The sequence below is a fragment of the Phycodurus eques genome, chromosome 18 (assembly GCF_024500275.1).
Source record: "Phycodurus eques isolate BA_2022a chromosome 18, UOR_Pequ_1.1, whole genome shotgun sequence".
In the NCBI taxonomy this organism is placed as follows: domain Eukaryota; kingdom Metazoa; phylum Chordata; class Actinopteri; order Syngnathiformes; family Syngnathidae; genus Phycodurus; species Phycodurus eques.
In genome coordinates this window covers 6,359,605-6,377,495 of record NC_084542.1, presented here as the reverse complement: position 1 = coordinate 6,377,495, position 17,891 = coordinate 6,359,605, and the positions used below count along the sequence as shown (strand labels likewise).

Here is a 17,891-nt window from a genome sequence, read left to right as displayed (position 1 = left end):
TTTAAGATAAGTCTTGATTAATTATTCACATAATGTCTAATAATTGTTGTTTCTTTTTTTCTTTCTCAATTAAACACACTCATGAATAGAAACATAGTACAGAAATAATCCGGGAGGGCAGAGAGAGCGAGCCGAATACAGTGCTAGAAAGGAAAATGGAGAGAACAAGTTAGGTGTGCATGTGGAAAGAGAAAGAACGAGGACAGGCTGTCTGATGCTGATGGGATCCTCCTCTTCCTGCCTGGCTTGCAGTCTGGTTGCTTAGCAACTGCAGCAGCCTGAAATAACCTGCCATGAGTCAGAAATAGACCAAAGATATAGGAACAGATTGCCCAGTCTGTGTGTTTGTGCACTTTGGCACTTGCTAACATTGACATGGTTGAGTGGGCTTCTCAATATGTAGGTTTAACAACTCAACTGTTTCCCTTGCTCTTGTCAGGCTTCCAATATTCCGTCAACTTGAGAGACGGGACACTGGCATATGGACAGCCAACCAGACAGACATGCCAGCACTAGCTGTTTGCTCTACTGAATGATCATTCAGGAAGTGACACCAGAGCCTTTTAGTCAGCACGGCAGTCCTGTCGGAGACAGTTGCTAAGCAGTTTCTGCACCTTGGCAACCACTCTACTGTCACTGCAACACAGGGGCCAGTAGTGGAAGTAGGGAAAGGGATCAAGACATTAATAGAAAACACTGGCGTGAAAGCAGGCAGCACATAATCTGATAACGCTCATCATGTTTACTGGCCACAAGAGTTAAATTTTTAGCATTAGTCTGATTGATACCAGGATTCTTGAGTTCATGTGAACACCATAGTCTAACTGAAAATATAAATAAATTGAATTTCTAAAAAGTCAGACCAACACACCGAGATTATTTGATTGGAAATCAAATTTATCTTGCATCTGTATGGTCAGACCGCTCTGAAATTAGGTCAGATTTATGTGCATGCTATAGTTTTTGCTGCAGGATGTTCCCAAGAACCAAATACCATGAAATGCACAAGATACGAAAAACAGAGCGGGTAACACTGTGGCAAAGGCTTCATATTATGGCGCCCATTTTGGATTTTGGACAGATCAGTGGACAGACTTCATGCAGCAGCTGAAAGAACCATATGCAATATGTTAATATAAAGTATGGCAGAAAAACAAACTATAATGACTGGTTTAGAATCTTTTTACAAATTCAGATTGCACTCAGCAGTAAACAACTATCGAAGATAGGACGTGGCTAGAAATAATCAAGCATATTTAGTCAAATTACATTTGTTTTTTAGTTTAAAAAGGTATGATGAAGATATCAGCATTCTGTGTACAAAAATGTATGTTTCTGTTGATTCAAACGTAGCAGGGCAAAACAGTGGCAGGAGATGAGCAGGAACGGAAGAATTGTTTTATCTACGTACACCAACTTCAGTTAACAGAGACAAATAAGGTTGACGCATGTAATGATGAGTACACACAACAATGCTTCAACAATGTTTTTGCAGAAAGTGGAAAAATAAATCATGAAACACACCACTAGACACAACTGGTAGAGCACAAGCGCAGGTAAGAAATTCAATGATGGACACAGTAGGAGCAAATTATCATAGAGAAGGGGAAGTAACGGCAAACAACAGAATTCTTGCAACGCAGCTATTTACTGTAGTGTTTAACATGACCTATTTATATTGGCCAGCGTGAAGATGGAGCAGACCAGGACAGTCCAGAGGAGGCGACTCTGGAAAGCCCTCCAAACAAGCGTCGAGTGGGCCGTCCAAGCAGGAAACGCAAACAGTTTCTTCCTGTGAGTACAATCTGCTTTCATCAGCCTTGTACCAATCTCTTGGCCTATAAAATAGATGTTACTCCTGAATAACCTCTTTGACCCTGTTTTAATGCTTTACTAAGGCCTGCAGTGTCCCCTCTTGTTGACGCTACTGTATCTCATGTCTCATACAGCTGATAAAGGTCGCTTCACGGCACATTAGCACATGTCACTGGTTGACAAACTTGGGTAGTCATTCTTTGGCATGGGACCTGTTGAAACTTGTAATTAGCATGGATGTATTTCCTGCATTCCTGGCATTGCTGAGCATAAACTATAACACTCAATATGTTTGGAAGAGCAGAAACAACTGTTCCTTTACTCTTCTCTTTGATTGTGTGTGATCGTCCCATTGCAACTTCTGCTGATTGCCCTCTACTTGTATAGGATACTGTAGTAGCGAAATAAAATATTTTCACCGCAACCTATCTTGTAGCTTTGTATGCTACATTAGTTTTGACACAAGAGGAGCATGGTCCCTTTCATTGTGTGACAGTAAAGGAGCGAGGTTGAGTTAAAAGCTGATCTGAGCAGTGAGTCAAGTTTGGTGCCGAGCTTCTAAGAAGAGCATGCATCTGTCATCTACCGTGTTTGCTCTACACTGTGAATATTACATTTTGCTCCGAAAGAACTGTGTGAAGTGAAACATGCTAACCCTGAAGTTTGTATCAAGCATTCCCAGTGTACTCCATCTACAAGCAAAAATATATTGGACTAAAGCATCAACACAGTATTACTGTTTTATTGACCACAACAGCTGACACCTTTTTCCCATGTAATATTTTATTTAACTGCTGCTATTAGTTTCACCCTTTTCTGTTTTTGTTTCACTCTCGTACATAACCTTATCATCTTCTGTAGTATATAGTCAAAGTCCAAGTGTAAGACCCCCACATTGCATTCCCTCAATAATTTCATCTTCAGACTCATGTTATGTCAAGGTTTCCAATGTGTCTTTTTATTCCCTGTGTATTTCGTCAGTCTCTCCTCGAGTTATTTCAAAAAGAAAATATCCTCCAATAGTGGCCTCCTCTCTAATAGACACCACACCACAAATAATAGCTGACTGCAAGGGGAAATGTCATCTGTAAAGTTGAAGTTTACAGTGACGTTTCTTTACAGTGATTGTTGAGCAAATGCTAGCAAACATTTCAATATTGAGCAAAATAGTTCGGGATTGGGAAAAAAACTAAACAACAATTTGATGTCTGCGGACAATATCATGATATTATAGTGAAAAGTGTTATAGTAAAAATGCATTTGTACAAACAATGGCCTCACCTGCTAATAATTAAATGCCTGGTGCTCTTTGCAGTTGACTAAATAAATGTCCACTGCCATTGTATGAGGTACACAGTAATTTATGTACTGCTTATGAGAAAATCTGTTGAAATATACTCTAGTAGTGTACCACAGTTAATGTGGAAAAAAAGCATGACTTTTTCCCATTTCCTTCTACCATACATTTCATAGAATACAGTCTGTTGTGTGTGCGTGTGTGCGTGTGTGTCCGTGTGTGTGCGTGCGTGTGCGTGCATGTGCATGTGTGTGTGTCATTTACTGGTTGAAGTGTATTAGATCAACACAGCTGGTCAACACAGTCACGGTCAAAAGGAAAGATTGAGCCAACCTGTCAGTATGTCTACTTTACATGAATGCACCAAGCGCATTCATGTGTAAAGGGGAGCAGGTATGATCATGTTTTGCTGTCTAACCAAGTGGGCGGGATTAGGGTGGGTTTGTTTTTCACAAACAATGTTGCAGTTTACTACACTGTAGTTGTAACAGAAATGTAGGTGTCTGTGGTGTTTTCTGTCCTATCATGTCTTTCTCTGGCTTACTGTATATGTCCAATAGAAGTAATGCATTTGTCTTATCGCAACACACACACACACACACACACACACACACACTCACATATATATATATATACATATATATACTGTATATACTGAACATACAATATTTACACAAGTATGAGGGTTGTTGATGAGTAGGTCCTCGTCAGGGTTTTCATTTCTTCAGTCACTGCTGTTCCTTGCTTTTAATTCCATAGGGTAAAGGACACCTTCCTTCTCACTCTTACAAGTGCCACATGTGGAACATGTGGTGTTTTTATGCACATGTGCTCCATTCGAGGCCTGTGCTTTAGACAGTAAGAGTCCCCGAACACTCTGGTTTGATTTGTATGGAGACGTCATAGACAGTATTACACAAGATGACGTGAATTAGGTTTTACTGTCAAGTTTGTTTGGAAATGCTGCTTTCAACTAGTCATCTTTCTGATGATGATGTGTTGAGAGAACTGTCCCTACTAAGAGTACGATTACATCAAATTTGTATTTGTATTTGTATGATTTATACATGTTCAATTATATCAAAAGTAGGTCAAGTGATTTATTGTTGGCTCTTTGAAAACATTCATCCACATACAGTGTATTGTTTCCCTCTCACAAGACTAATACTGTAAATAATGCTTCACAACATGCACTGTGTCACCGTAATTTCTCTGTTTTGTAGTTGTAGTTTGTTTAGTAATCACCTTTGAAAGTAGTTTAGAACATACACACACATTTGACACATGTATGTTTTAGTTTTTTAAATCAGGGGGCTGCCATATTAGCTGTCAACAGGATTTACAGTTTGTGAGATGAAGTACTGATTAAATTCAAGATCTCTATCTTTAAGGTTAAAAAAATGTAGGTGGGCTGTTACTGTAAATAATGCTTCACAACATGCACTGTGTCACCGTGATTTCTCTGTTTTGTAGCTTGTTTAGTAATCACCTTTGAAAGTGGTTTAAAACACACACGCACGCACACACACACATTTGACACATACGTATGTTTTAGTTTTTTAAACTACCAGATCAACAGGACTGTCAGTTTGTGAGATGAAGTACTGATTCAATTCAAGATCTCTATCTTTAAGGTTAAAAAAATGCAGGTGGGCTGGTTTTGATTACTATAAAAATGTTTTAGACAAAAGAAAATCAATGTCTTTACATTTTATTCTTGTTGAAAAGTCAGATCTGTCTGATGACTGAAGAATTGTAGACTTAGTAAATCAACTTGGCACGCCTTCTTTAGTCAGCATGACCAAAGGAGCTAGCCCGAGCTAAGTGTTGGGAAACCTGTAAAGAAAGAACCATAAATTACATTTTAATGAAACTACAAAAAGAATATGAAGCCAACGAAATATTCTTGCAAAGTAGAAATTGAGGCATTGGTATCAAAACATGTTTTAAATATTTTTCGTGTGGATATGCATGTAATAACCACATCCACATATAGTTACTTTATTTTGACTATAAAATATTTTAAAAGCTGTTTGTTTTATTACTTTTTTGTTTGTTGCATTGTGTTCAGAATATATATGTATTATATTAAGTTCCGTTGCTTAGACAAAAGGAGTCAAAAAGGAATATGTTACACCAAAGGACATTTAATATTGTACAGTAATTAGACTGCTGTGAGAGACACCTTTGGGTTATACTTTCGTAGTCGGCTCATCAGCGGCGGAGCGCAAAGACTGGCGTATCTTAATTTTCCTGCAAGCGCAAGTCTAGCTAATTTGTTCAGACCGGTCTGCGACAAGCTGTGCCCTTTGACATGCGCCCGGTGCATGTGACAATTTGGTGACAGAAAGTCTGTCTAAACTTATGACTGCTGGGACCACGTCTAGGTCTGGCGCATTAGGTAGACCACTGGTGTAATGCGATTTTGTTGAATTTGATATAGGCACAGGCAGAAAGATTCTGAGCTCAGCGGACGTGTGGTGGATATCGGACATAATCCATTCAAAAAATATGTGAACAGCGAGGATCAGGCCCTCTGAAACATTGTAAAAATCAATTCATCGAACACATTATTATCCATCCATCCATCATCCGTTTTCCGAGCCGCTTATCCTCATAAGGTTCGCGAGAGTGCTGGAGCCTATCCCAGCTATCGACGGGCAGGAGGCGGGGTACACCATGAACTGGTTGCCAGCCAATCACAGGGCACATATAAACAAACAACCATTCACACTCACACCTACGGGCAATTTAGAGTCTTCAATTAACCTACCATGCATGTTTTTTGGGATGTGGGAGGAAACCGGAGTGCCCGGAGGAAACCCACGCAGGCACGGGGAGAACATGCAAACTCCACACAGGTGGGGGGCCGGGGGATCAGAACTGTGAGGCATATGCTCTAACCAGTCATTCACCGTGCCGCTACATTATTATTATTATCATTGCATTTTCTTTAATCATCCCACTGGCCGGCATAGGAGGCACACGAACGATCAAGTGCGGAGGGGGTCTCCAAGTACCCACTTCACAGCGCAGATCAGTGATCGCCTCCCGGCCAACTTTACATCGTCGCCTCGTGCAGGTCTGCTTGCAGTTTCATATAAACGTACCGTACTGTGCAATTCGACCTCCCGTAATTGAGCAAATCAATTTCTTCTACCGTCATTTCAAAGACTGCCAGTGCGCTTCTAGCACGCCGCATTTAGAGGGAATGAGAGGAGCCGCTTTGAATGGACACGATCAAAGTTGGCTGTGATCGAGCCCACAACAGCGCAGATGTCCCTCTTAGATGTGCTAGAGTGCACGAAATTACCAACACCAGATCAGGTTTACGGCAATCACGAAAATAGAGCCAGGTGTGGGATTTGTGACAATTCTATACACTACTTAATTTGGGAATGCTATTATAATAGATGATATCTGGATAGTGCAAATCACATTACTTTGATTTGAATGTTAAAGCTGCATCAAGCAATCGAACAGTGTAATGTACAGTATACACAACAGTGTGTAGATTATAATACAATAAAAATAAAACTTTTGGGGTGTAACTGTGGTTTAGAAGAAAATCTGCCTTCCCATGAGGCTAGTTGGAAGACCGTCGGAACATATAGAAATCCAAACAAACGTCCCGAGATTTTTCAGGAACTGGGGAACCAGGCCCGCCATGTGCCATGTACTTACATTTCACAGATGACTGCAGTGGAAAGTCCATGTTCCTCTCTTTCTGCTGAATGAGTAAGTAGTCAGTTGTTTGCTACAATATTAGCTATATCAGCTCATGTGCTTCAACAACCTACTGCTGAGTTTATGATTCCTAATAAGTGGGAAATTGCTTAATGCAGCTTTAATGCCCTCAAGGGAGTTAAAACAATTATTGCTGTGTGCTCACAACAAAGTACTTGATGCTATTCAACTAATTTAGAGGCAAATGACAAACCATTTTACAGTTATCCATTCTTTTTATTGCCTGTTTGTTAACTTCATTTGAGCTAAGTTATTTCAAATTAAGTTCCCTCTTAACATTTGATTTTGATTTTGCTCAGCAAGTGGTGGATTTTTACATAAGTTTAATTTGTCTAGTTTTAACGTTATGTTTGTCTATTTTTTAATAGCATTGATGTATTTACTCTGTGAATTTATTTAACCTTCTTACCTTAATTCACCTTTGTTTGAATGACTGTGTGGTGGTGTGTTAACATTTGCACAAATGGGATATTTTGGTATTTCCATTAAAGCAAGGTCTGCGCCCAGCTCTGTCATTTTAGAATTTAATTTAACAGCATTAACTTAATGCAGTGGCAAATAATAGCCCTGCCATGCACATATTTATTCTACATTTGGGGAGCATCGACAATTAGCAAGAAAATATATTGTGCGTATGTGCTGTGTTTTAGCACTAATACCGCAATATATCCACTTCGTGTCTGCAATGAGAATACGTATTATAGTGTGAGCTGATGTAGTCCCGAGGCCCTATTAGTCGACGTTTATGCCTTTTTTATGTCTCCTCTCACCTGCTCATTACAGCCTCTTTCAGCTTGTTAGTACTCGCCAGCGTTGAAGTACTCACTAGCCTCGGAGCCTTGCATTACCACCTCCCCTTCGTTTTTTAACTACACGTCTGTAAAACCTATCTGGTTTTAGCAACAGACACACACACATAAAACTAACTGCTTCTGGCCTTTTAGAAGGCCAAATGATTACAGTTTAGCACAATTAATCCTGGTGCGACTGAATAAACCATTGGTTTACAGATTAGTTTATCGCGAAGACCTCAAGTGCCTAATTTTTCCAACCATGCACTTTTTATGTACTGTGTGATTACAATATTTACATCGTGTTGTATATTATTGTTAAAGTAAAACAACTTGCATAAAATGTGTGCAACTTGGATAGCATTTAGTCGCTGGTTATTGTTTAATGCAAGAATTTCCCACACGTGTGCTCATTAATGATTACATTACCTAAATTACTCCCCTTCTTATCTCACTAGTGTGTATTGTGTTAATGGCAGTGTGGGTGTTTATTACACACGCTGCTGGATATGCATGTTTCCGCTTTGTAACAAGGACAGACTAATTGGTGTACTGGTTTTGCAGCAACTCTATATATGAGTTTTATGTCCTCTATATAGTGTAATGTATGTACATCTGTGGATGTGTGTGTGTGCAATTAGGATGTCTTTTGATGAATCCTGACCGGCAGCAGGTTACTCAGGCAGATTGCACCATCTGTTTTCCAGGAGATGGCAACGTCTGACCCCTCTGCCCCCTCAACTCTACCGGAGGAGCTGGAGCCCTCCCCCTCCCCTCGCAAGAAACGTGGGCGTCGGAAACTAGAGCATAACGACAGGAATAAGGGTATTGTTTTTAGTTCAAAGTAATGTGGTAATACAGTGGACCTCCAAAACGCAACACAGGTAGTCTGCCAGTATTTCACTTCGTATTTTAAAATAAACGTTCCCCTGACAAATCATGTAAATCAGAATAATCTGTGCCGGAGTCATCGTAAAAACCTTATTACCCAATAACTGTCCAGGCAATGTTGTAAATGAGACTTTAACTTTCTTAACTGTCATAAAACTTAAAAAAAAAAAAAAACTTATTAAGACTTCAATAAAACCAAACTCAAATAACAATTACTCACCCTTTCCCCCTTTGAAAACACACAACATAGGCGAAGTGAACATGCAAGTGAGTGCATTGAATTGCAGCATTTAATATTCATAACTGTCGTATGCCTGTATGAAAAGGTTATCTGATACAAGGTGTGTTAAAGTAAATTATTATTATTTTTTTTAAATACAGTAAAAAAAATTCCCGTGTGTATTATATATAACTAAAAAAAAAAGTTCACTGCTGGACAGTAAAGCTTTTAAACGTGATGAAAGTGCACATTATTGTTTATTGCATGTGCTAGGCATGTGAGTCTCTTCACATTAACACTAAACAGTGGTGACTTTGCATTACATTCCACTTTTATTCATGATATGGACTTATTGTTGCTTTAGCCATACATTATTGTACTGAGCAGCCGGGGCAGAGCGTGTGGAGCGTTTTCTACGTCGCCCATTTCCAATGTTTTGGTCGACATTACCTTTTTCCTCTTTTCCTTTGCTGTTACCCTCCTGTGGTGGCATCTAAAATTATCCAAAGAAAAACACACCTGTGTAAGTAGTTATTTTGATGCTCACTGAGCTGAAGTCTTATGAGATACGTTGACATTTCACATGACCTCACACAACGCGACGGTTTGACTTTTCAACAGGTTTTGTGCAACTTTTTAGGCACAGTTTTTGCGAAAATCTTCCCGGAAGATTTGAGGTTCCACTGTATTTTTTACATGTTAATAAGCTTGTTGCCATTTCACACATTCATCAGAGTGGAGAAATGATTTCATTTGATGCAAAAGATGTTTGAAGAAAAATGAACTGAAAATTAAACATTTGCTATTGTTTTATACTGTCAGTTGAGTCTTGATGAAAAACAAAAAACAAAAAAAAAAACGACGAAACTAAAATAACTTCCAGATGGCAGCATTTGAAAGCATTTCAACTTGAAATATGGATGCCAGGGAAAAGTAATAAAAGCCACAAGTATAGTTCCTCATTAAATCTCTTATTATATCAGTACAAATGGCCCATTTCCTGTCATTTACCTTCTATAGATGAAGCAGACGACAGAAGCTGTGACTCCCCTAGAGAGGTGAGTAAAGCGGTTGCTCTCTCATGTCTTTGTGTTTTTTTTCTCCACTCCCAAATATGAAGTGAAATATTACAGTACAAGCGGTATGTAGTCAGTGAAGGATATATCAAGCTTTTGTGGCTGTGTGTGCAGGGTGAGACAGGGAGGTTGCGTAGGAAGCCAGTCCCCAGAGTGACTTTCCAGGCTGGAGATCCGTACTACATCAGCAGGAGACAGAAAGAAGAATGGCTCAGCCGCTGGAAGATGGAGGTGTGAGCTGCAGTCATATGGAGGCTTTTCTATCTTTTTTTTTTTTTTTGATTTACTCAGAAAAAATAGATGTTATTAAAAGAAAACATGGAACATTTCAAACCGGTCTTAGGGAATTAGAACATCCTCAGGATGTTAAACTAGGCTGACAACGTGAACCTAAGAAGTTGCAGGAAGTTGTGGTTTCTGTAGCACAGATACTGAATCAAATAAGCGGAAGTCCCTGCAGCCCTTTCGGCAGAATGGGACTGCTCATAAAAAGAATGCTTTTGCAATGTAACAGATAGTTTTAAGCATGTGTGTATATATATATATATTTCAAATTAAGCTACTGTGTATAAAGCATTTGCTAATTCTCATGTCTCATGCACTTTTCAGTGGCCGTGACCTTTACAAAGAGTTGAGCATTTATCTTTTAGCCATCATTGCCTATTGTGGTTAAAAGGGGACATATTATGAAACAAATACTTTTCAATTGCTTGTATGTTTGGGTCTTTGGAGAGCCTGCCCACCCACCAATGAAGTGTGAAAATTACACAATCAAGTACATTTTTTGTGAGCTCCTATTTTCTGAAAACTGCGAGCAAGCCGTTCGCAAACTTTGTTCGATTTTGACGTAGCAGTGGGGCTAATGCCACTGAGTTTTTCCGCCCATGACTTGGCTGGGTGAAGATTCACCATTTCCAAGCCATAGTTAGCCTTGTTAATGAAGCACTCCCTTGAGTGAAAATACAAACAATGCTTTTCAGTGTGTTTATGGCTCTAGGTCTCTGTGCCACAAAAAGCAAAAACACATTTTTGTGGAGATGCTCACTGAGAGAAGACTCACAAAATATGACATTTCACGTGACGTCACACATGATGACTGTTCAACCAGGTTTTTTGGGGTAACTTTTGAGGCATATTAAAAAAAAAAAAGTATAGAACTCCAAATTGTGCCACCTTTAGGGATGTTCGACTTTGCAGTTACAACTGCATTGGCAGCAATTTTGGATTTATCTCACAATGAAATCCAGAGTTTTATAATGTTAGCACAATGATTTGTTCACTTCTGCGTTTACAGTATATACAGGTATATCGCACATGGATACAGACGATATTGTATGAATGGTGAAAATATTGGACTGACATGTTGCAAGTAAGCAAGGGAGAGAAAATCAGCATACAGCTTGACGGCTAATCTTGCTGACACTAAGATGGGGAAATATGTGAGAAAGCTTAGCAGAAGTGCTTGAGAGGAGGACGAGATAATCACAGGCAACTGAGCAGCTTGCCATGTGCATTGCTGTATTTGTTGTTGTCTGCAGTAGCCTTCCACTATAATTACAACGTCATAAACTGGCTTTGATTTTATAAACAACGGGAGCCTAATATATATTTTGTAATGTATCACTGCGACAATAGCACACAAACATTCTAATTGGGTCAGAGGTTCAGAAAAAAATGGTGCATTCAAACAGAGTGCATAATTATACAAAAGAATGAGAGCAAGTGCCACTTCCTGTAAGCCAGTGTGTTCACTTCCTGTCTTTTTACTCACCATCAACCCACAAATGCTATGGTTTTGTGATAATTCTCCTATCATCACTCAATGAAATTGATGAAATTGACGATTAAAAAGTGAATAAAAGAGAACATTAAAACAACTAATTAAATACATGTCATTGCAGTACAATGAATACATTAAAATTTGTAGTCTTATTGTTATTGATCACATAACAAAAGCAACCCAGGTTTATATTATATAGCGCTATATAGTATTATACGGTAATAACTTAAAAACCATGTGGATGGGACTTGTAATTAGGAGAAAATCCTATCGTTCAGGTTTTCTGCGTGGCCTACCTGTACACTATTGTTGGATGAGCCAGCACCTTCCTCATGTTATGTTAGCACTAGCATTTGCTGTGACACTAACATTTGTGTTTGTGCGCAGTACACACGATACTGACGTGCAACAGCGGTGTTACATTCCCAGCCTGAAACGCCTATGTATAAGGGGTAAAGGTTAACCACTTCCATGTCTCTGAATGATTTTGTACTCACGCGTGTGTGTGTGTGTGTGTGTGTGTGTGTGTGCGCACATACCGCTGTGTGCATGTGTGTGTGCGTCTGCGTGTATTTATTCTGTCAGTCAGCTGAACTGCAGCCAGCTGTTAACAGTCCCATTAAATTCTCATCTCTCTGCTGTTTGAAGGAAACATGCTAACTGCGGTGGTTTTGAGGGTGGAAACATATCAGCCATAACCCAACTTCTAAAGTTACAGCAAAAAAAACAAAAATAAAAATAAATCCTGCACAGGAAAGATGTTATTATATATATACATATATTTGACTATATTGCAAAATAGGGTTTTCCTTGCTTTAGAAAAAGGGGGAAAGTTACTCAAAGTCACACGGTGCTGATACTATCTAGAAAGTCAAGAATCCACAGCCCTAATCTTAATCTTAGGTTGATGGGTTTTCAATTAGCAACACCCTTTTAAGTTTTTTTTTTTTTTTCCTTTTACATGCCCTGATGTTGGTTTACCTCAGATTTATCTTATTTAGTTTTGCCCATGATGGAAATCAGAATGACATGTTCAATCATTAACCCTTTAATAGATGTTTGGACAATGTTTAAAGTAACTTTTTAACATTAACCTCATACGTGTGTAATACGTTAATCACTTTTAACATGATCAAATTTTGACTGTATACTTCTAATTACAAAAGCATAATGCAGTACATCTCAACTTGTGACAGAAGTGCAAAAAGGGGGGTACCGACAATCTTTCCAGTAAGGTTTTCATGTAAAAACCAAAACACAATTAACAAGGAAAACAAGTAGAATATGTGCACTTTTGTCTTGTAAAGGTGTAATTTCAAATCTGTTTGTTTGGTGTTGAATCAATCTCCTTGCTAGTGGCTCAGTAGAAATCTGGATTCACAATATCTGCCAGTGGAGGAATCCAGAACCTCTAAAAATGCTGTTTGACTGTTTTTCAAAATAAAATAATCTTGTCTATAAGTATGACAGTTTCTGACTATCACATCCTATCACCGCACAATCTTATATCAGCAGTGCACGCACACATTTCCATTGTTTCGTATCCATGGTGTCATCGTCACACGTAAATCCCAGTGGCTTCCTCACATTCATCACCACAACTCTGTTGTCGGAGTTCACCTACTCATGTGTGAGGTGAGGAAGCCTGTAAATCAATCGCTTAGTTTACGGCTGGCCAATCAGCAGAGCGTAAGCTTTAAGAATGTTTAAGCGTATGAGTCAAGGAGACGACCAGAGAGGAAACTGTTGGAGGAAGAGAGACATTGAAGAAAATGACAGAGAGAAAGAGAGCCAGGGAGGAACAATGCTATTTCCCATCTGTAAGTTACATATATTTTCACAACTTATGAGTGTACTGTATATCTTGAAAGTTCTTTCCATCATTATAAATTTATTTCATTAGAACTACTGTACTTACCTTTTATTTGTGCCACTGTTGGCATTAATTGCTTATGGACATTTTATTTTGTGCTTCATGTTGTCTTGTTTTAAGAAAAGCAAGACTGAAAGGCTCTTCCACTGTTTGCGATTGCATTCTTTTGGAGCTAAAGAGTTTAATATGGCTGTATTACACCTTGAATTGTTTTCATCTTGCAGCTTCAAATCTGTCAGGGCTGTTGTGGTCATGGTTGTTCGAATTGGATTGTCATTTGGATGTGTTTTAGGCCAGTTGGGCTTATCACAGTGTTCGACTCTTTATGCTTTGTGACTCTTACCAGACGTGAACATTAAAGTAGTTATTTTTTGTTGTTTTTAATCATTTTGGGCGAGCCAATGAAGAAACTTTGACAATAGTCCAAAAATTATCTATTGTCCAGGAAATGAGGTTAAAAAGAATGGTTTTACAAATTAGATTTTTTTTCTTCTTCATGCTATTTATTATTAATTGGAGAAAAGAAATCAGTAGTGCTGTATTTTAAAATATCCTTCTTGATCAGCCACCTCAGTGTTTTTGTGCATTTAGTCATACGATTATCAAAAAACGGAAGAGCAGTCACTTGCCTGTTGACAGTGTGAGAGGGGGTCTTACCTCCTCTTTTAATGGTCCCTAGTTGGTGTGTGTGTGTGTGTGTGTCTGAGTTCACTTGGAGGTCAGGGTCAGTCACGGCTGTAAAGGGGGTGTGGTTTCGAAATGGTTCATTGGCTAGGTCACAGGGTGCGGGGTCACAGATCAAGGGGGTGTCACCGGGAGTGAACACACTGGCCAGGTCGCAGGGTTCACTAAAGTTCAAAGTTGTAACTCATGGCAACCCTCCTCATGTCTTTATTTGTAATCCACATGGAAATACTCAATAACAGTTATGCTTCTTTTAGTCTTTCTTTTAGTAAGTACACCTCTTGGCTGCTTGAATGTGTGTGCGACAAATGCTCAAGTTGCTGTGTAGTGGAATGAACCTTTGTTACAATTTAACAACCATCAATTGATGTTAAGACGCGGCAGATATAAAAAGTTTATATACTCCTGTTCAAATGCCAGATTTTTGTGGTATGAGACCAAGATAAAATCTTTTAGAAACTTTTTTCACAATTAATGTGACCTATGTCCCAACTCAATTGGGGGAAAAAAAGAGAAATCTTTTTGAAAGGGGATTTCAGCTTTTTTCTTGATTGAGTTTTGCAGGTTATAGGTCATACTGTATTTATGGTGGAAAACGTTTTGAAATGATTTAGCTTGGTCACATTTTTTTAAATCACAAAGACCTGCCATTTGAATAGGGTTGTTTAGACTTTATTTCCACTGTATGTTCCTTTAGGAGCCCCACAATATACAGTACTGTTCTGCCTTGAGTTGCATGAAAGTTTTTCTTGTAAAGAAGCCAACAAAGTACAGTTGAACCTCCAGAGTTGAACACATCCGTTCTATTAAGCTGGTTGTCTTCAACGCTGAAGTCATTTCCAAAATGAATCGCCCCATAGAATATTATGTGAATGAATTTGTTCCAGTATCAAACTGTCACCACCATAAAACCTTTATCAACTGTACACGCAATGATGTCAGTAAAATTTTAACATTCTTAATCTTAATTTTGATGCAAGTATAAAGAGAAGTTAGAACCATAACTGTATAAGAAAACAAAAAAGCTACTCACCCCTTGAAGACACTTTTCTGGCACGTAAAGCAGAGCGAAAAGGAAGGTCTTTGATACTGTCACCTCGTCCTGTTTCAGGGGCTTTGGTGAAATGAAGATTTTCTCATTTTAATCCCTCCAAGGTGTTGTATGTCTGTTCGTCAAACAAACTGATCAAGTACTGTCGAATATTCCAGTTTGTTGTGAACGGGCCTAATAATCCAATAATTCAACCCAATCATTTATTTTTGAAATTCTTTGGTTTATTTTTAAAAATTCATTTCCATTGTTATCGTCATATTAGAGACATGGACCTAAACTGTATGACACACCGTTCATAAAATATACTGTATTTACACAATCATCTGAATATTTAAGTAACCTGTGACAATGTGGATCTTCTCTTACAGTACACATTAATGTGGGTTTGTGTCAGTGTGTTATTGTCTGTGGTCTGTCTATGGTCCATGTAACAGGACGATTAGAAGTTTATGAGGTCAGAAGTCAACATCAGCCAAGAAGAGTTCTCAGGTCAAACTGAGGGGAGAATGAATAGTCACTCTCACTTTTACTGTCTCTTTCAGTGGGTAATTTATGCCATCACTTTACTGTTGCTTGTTTCACACATTCATTCCTTTAGATGTTGTTTACAGGCCAGCTGGCGTAGAGAACAATGTGCTATATAAATCATTCAGATCCATTAGGATTTTTTTCATGGTCTGGACTGGTTTGCTGCTTACTCATCAGACTGTTGAAGTGTATTGAGGTTACAGTATTTATATTTTGCTCCTTTTTTCTTCCAGATTTTACGTGTTGATTTTAATGTATATACATCTTATAAAAGGTTGAATGTCAATTTTCACAATCTCTGTGCATCTGTGTGTACCTCAGCCAAGTGCAAAAGAACGAGGGTGAGAGGTACTTTATACAGTATATTTGATTAGTTCGTCAATTAGTTCACGTTAGTTTTCATCCATCCGTTTTCAACAACGCTTTTCGTCATTACGGTTAGCTGGAGCGGGGTACAACTTGGACTCGTCACCTTAATTTGAGGGTACATATAGACACTGACATTCGCATCGATGGTCAATCTCATGTCTTCAGTTACCTAATATGCATTTTTTTGAATGAGGGAGGAAGCTTGAGTACCAAGGGAAAATCCATGCAGGCACAGGGAGAACATGAAAACTTTACACAGCAGGACCTGAGCTGTGATCCAAACCCAGGACCTTTTGACTGTGAGGCAGATATGTTAATCATAATTCCATGATTTGTTTAGGGCTGGCACATGTGTCAAACAAGAAGCCGTGCTATGTTGGTGCATATTGGCATGACATTTTTTTTAGGTAGTTGTTTATGTTGTACAGTGATGCCGGTAACGCATTACAAAGTTGCAAAGTAATACGTTTCTCAAAAAATGTGGTCAGTGACATCATAAATCATCTAACACGTTACTTTTTATATGAGTAGCCGGATTAGAGTTACTTTGATATCTGCCCATAGTTGCTTTTTTTGTTGATGAGATCCAGAGCTTAATATGCTTTTAATTTAAAAATATGATATTACATTTTAGACAACTACAGATGTTTATCATTAAAAAAACTACCGTACTTGGGAACATGAGGCAAGTCAATAACCAAGACACTTGATTCAGTCACGGTGCATAAGTGTAAACCAATTTTCAGCCTTTCTTTTAGTAATGACTAATAGAACAAAGGAAACACACTATATTCTTAACTGTCCCTAACTAAAATGCACAGAACGACTAAATACACTATCGAAAGAAAGGCGAAATATTTATAAACAAAGCCGTCTGGGGCAATTGACATCGTGCAAGTTTTCAGCACATAGTCAACTCACGTGTACCCAAGCAGGCAATGGCGCAAACACAATGGACGGGGACGAGGGATTGGCATACGTAAGCTGGAAATACAGTCACTACTTTGAGTTTCTCTGAAGAGGACAATGCTAAGGTTCCTTGTACACTATGCGCACACACACACACACACACTTGCCTTGATGGACCTCCACACAATTGCTACAGTCTGTCTGTCTGTCTGTGTGTCTGTCTGTCTGTCTGTCTGTCTGTCTGTCTGTTTGTCTATCTATCTATCTATCTATCTATCTATCTATCTATCTATCTATCTATCTATCTATCTATCTATCGGTTAAGAGTCTTTAAAGAAGTGTACTGAGAATGGTGTGCTTGTTTACATTTAGGTGACTATTTTGAATGTCAAGTCTGCACTAAGTTGCTCATTTAACGTGGCTTCAACTACACTAATAAGTTATAAGTTATGTTTTCATGTTGATGACATCATTCTGTAACTTGTGCGGCGTATATTACCAAGTAATGGGTACAGTTAAGCTAATGCTTTTTTTGTACTGTGGATAAGTGATATTTCTGCCACTTGACAGCCGCTGAATGTAACTAAAATGTTACTTTTGAAATTAAGTAATCAGTAAAGTAACTGAGTTACTTTAAACCTCAAGTAGTCATTAAAGTAACTAAGTTACTTTTTCAAGGTAACTGTGGCAACACTGATGTTGTATTCAGAGGCTAACTGGCAACACTCTTAGCAGGACAGAAATGTTTGCATTTGTGTTTGGCTTCACATTAATGCTAGTCATTGCCATCTACTGCCTTATTTTTGACAGAGTGCACACTGCGGATTGCAGCAATGGCTGCTCGCAACAATGTGGTC

General features: G+C 38.6%; 1 protein-coding gene and 1 long non-coding RNA gene across 11 annotated transcripts in view; one reads left to right on the top strand and one right to left on the bottom strand.

The window, feature by feature from the left end:
- The window catches only part of dnmt3aa (DNA (cytosine-5-)-methyltransferase 3 alpha a), a 47,624-nt gene that overhangs the window by 7,644 nt on the left and 22,089 nt on the right, over window positions 1-17,891 (top strand). For 6 of the 10 annotated variants that reach the window (XM_061703761.1, XM_061703762.1, XM_061703757.1 and 3 more), the window contains 4 exons: window positions 1,687-1,794; window positions 8,358-8,475; window positions 9,782-9,819; window positions 9,952-10,068. In XM_061703761.1, coding sequence (XP_061559745.1) covers window positions 1,687-1,794; window positions 8,358-8,475; window positions 9,782-9,819; window positions 9,952-10,068 — 381 coding nt within the window. Of the gene's footprint in view, window positions 1-1,495; window positions 1,557-1,686; window positions 1,795-8,357; window positions 8,476-9,781; window positions 9,820-9,951; window positions 10,069-13,338; window positions 13,438-17,891 lie in introns of those variants that run through there. The other 4 variants (XM_061703765.1, XM_061703764.1, XM_061703763.1 and 1 more) reach the window with 3 other exon arrangements.
- LOC133416715 (uncharacterized) lies at window positions 9,094-11,981 on the bottom strand. The gene is made up of 3 exons (XR_009770268.1): window positions 11,914-11,981; window positions 9,773-10,016; window positions 9,094-9,254 (listed from the first exon to the last, which is right to left on the bottom strand). It is a non-coding gene; the product is annotated as an uncharacterized LOC133416715 (long non-coding RNA).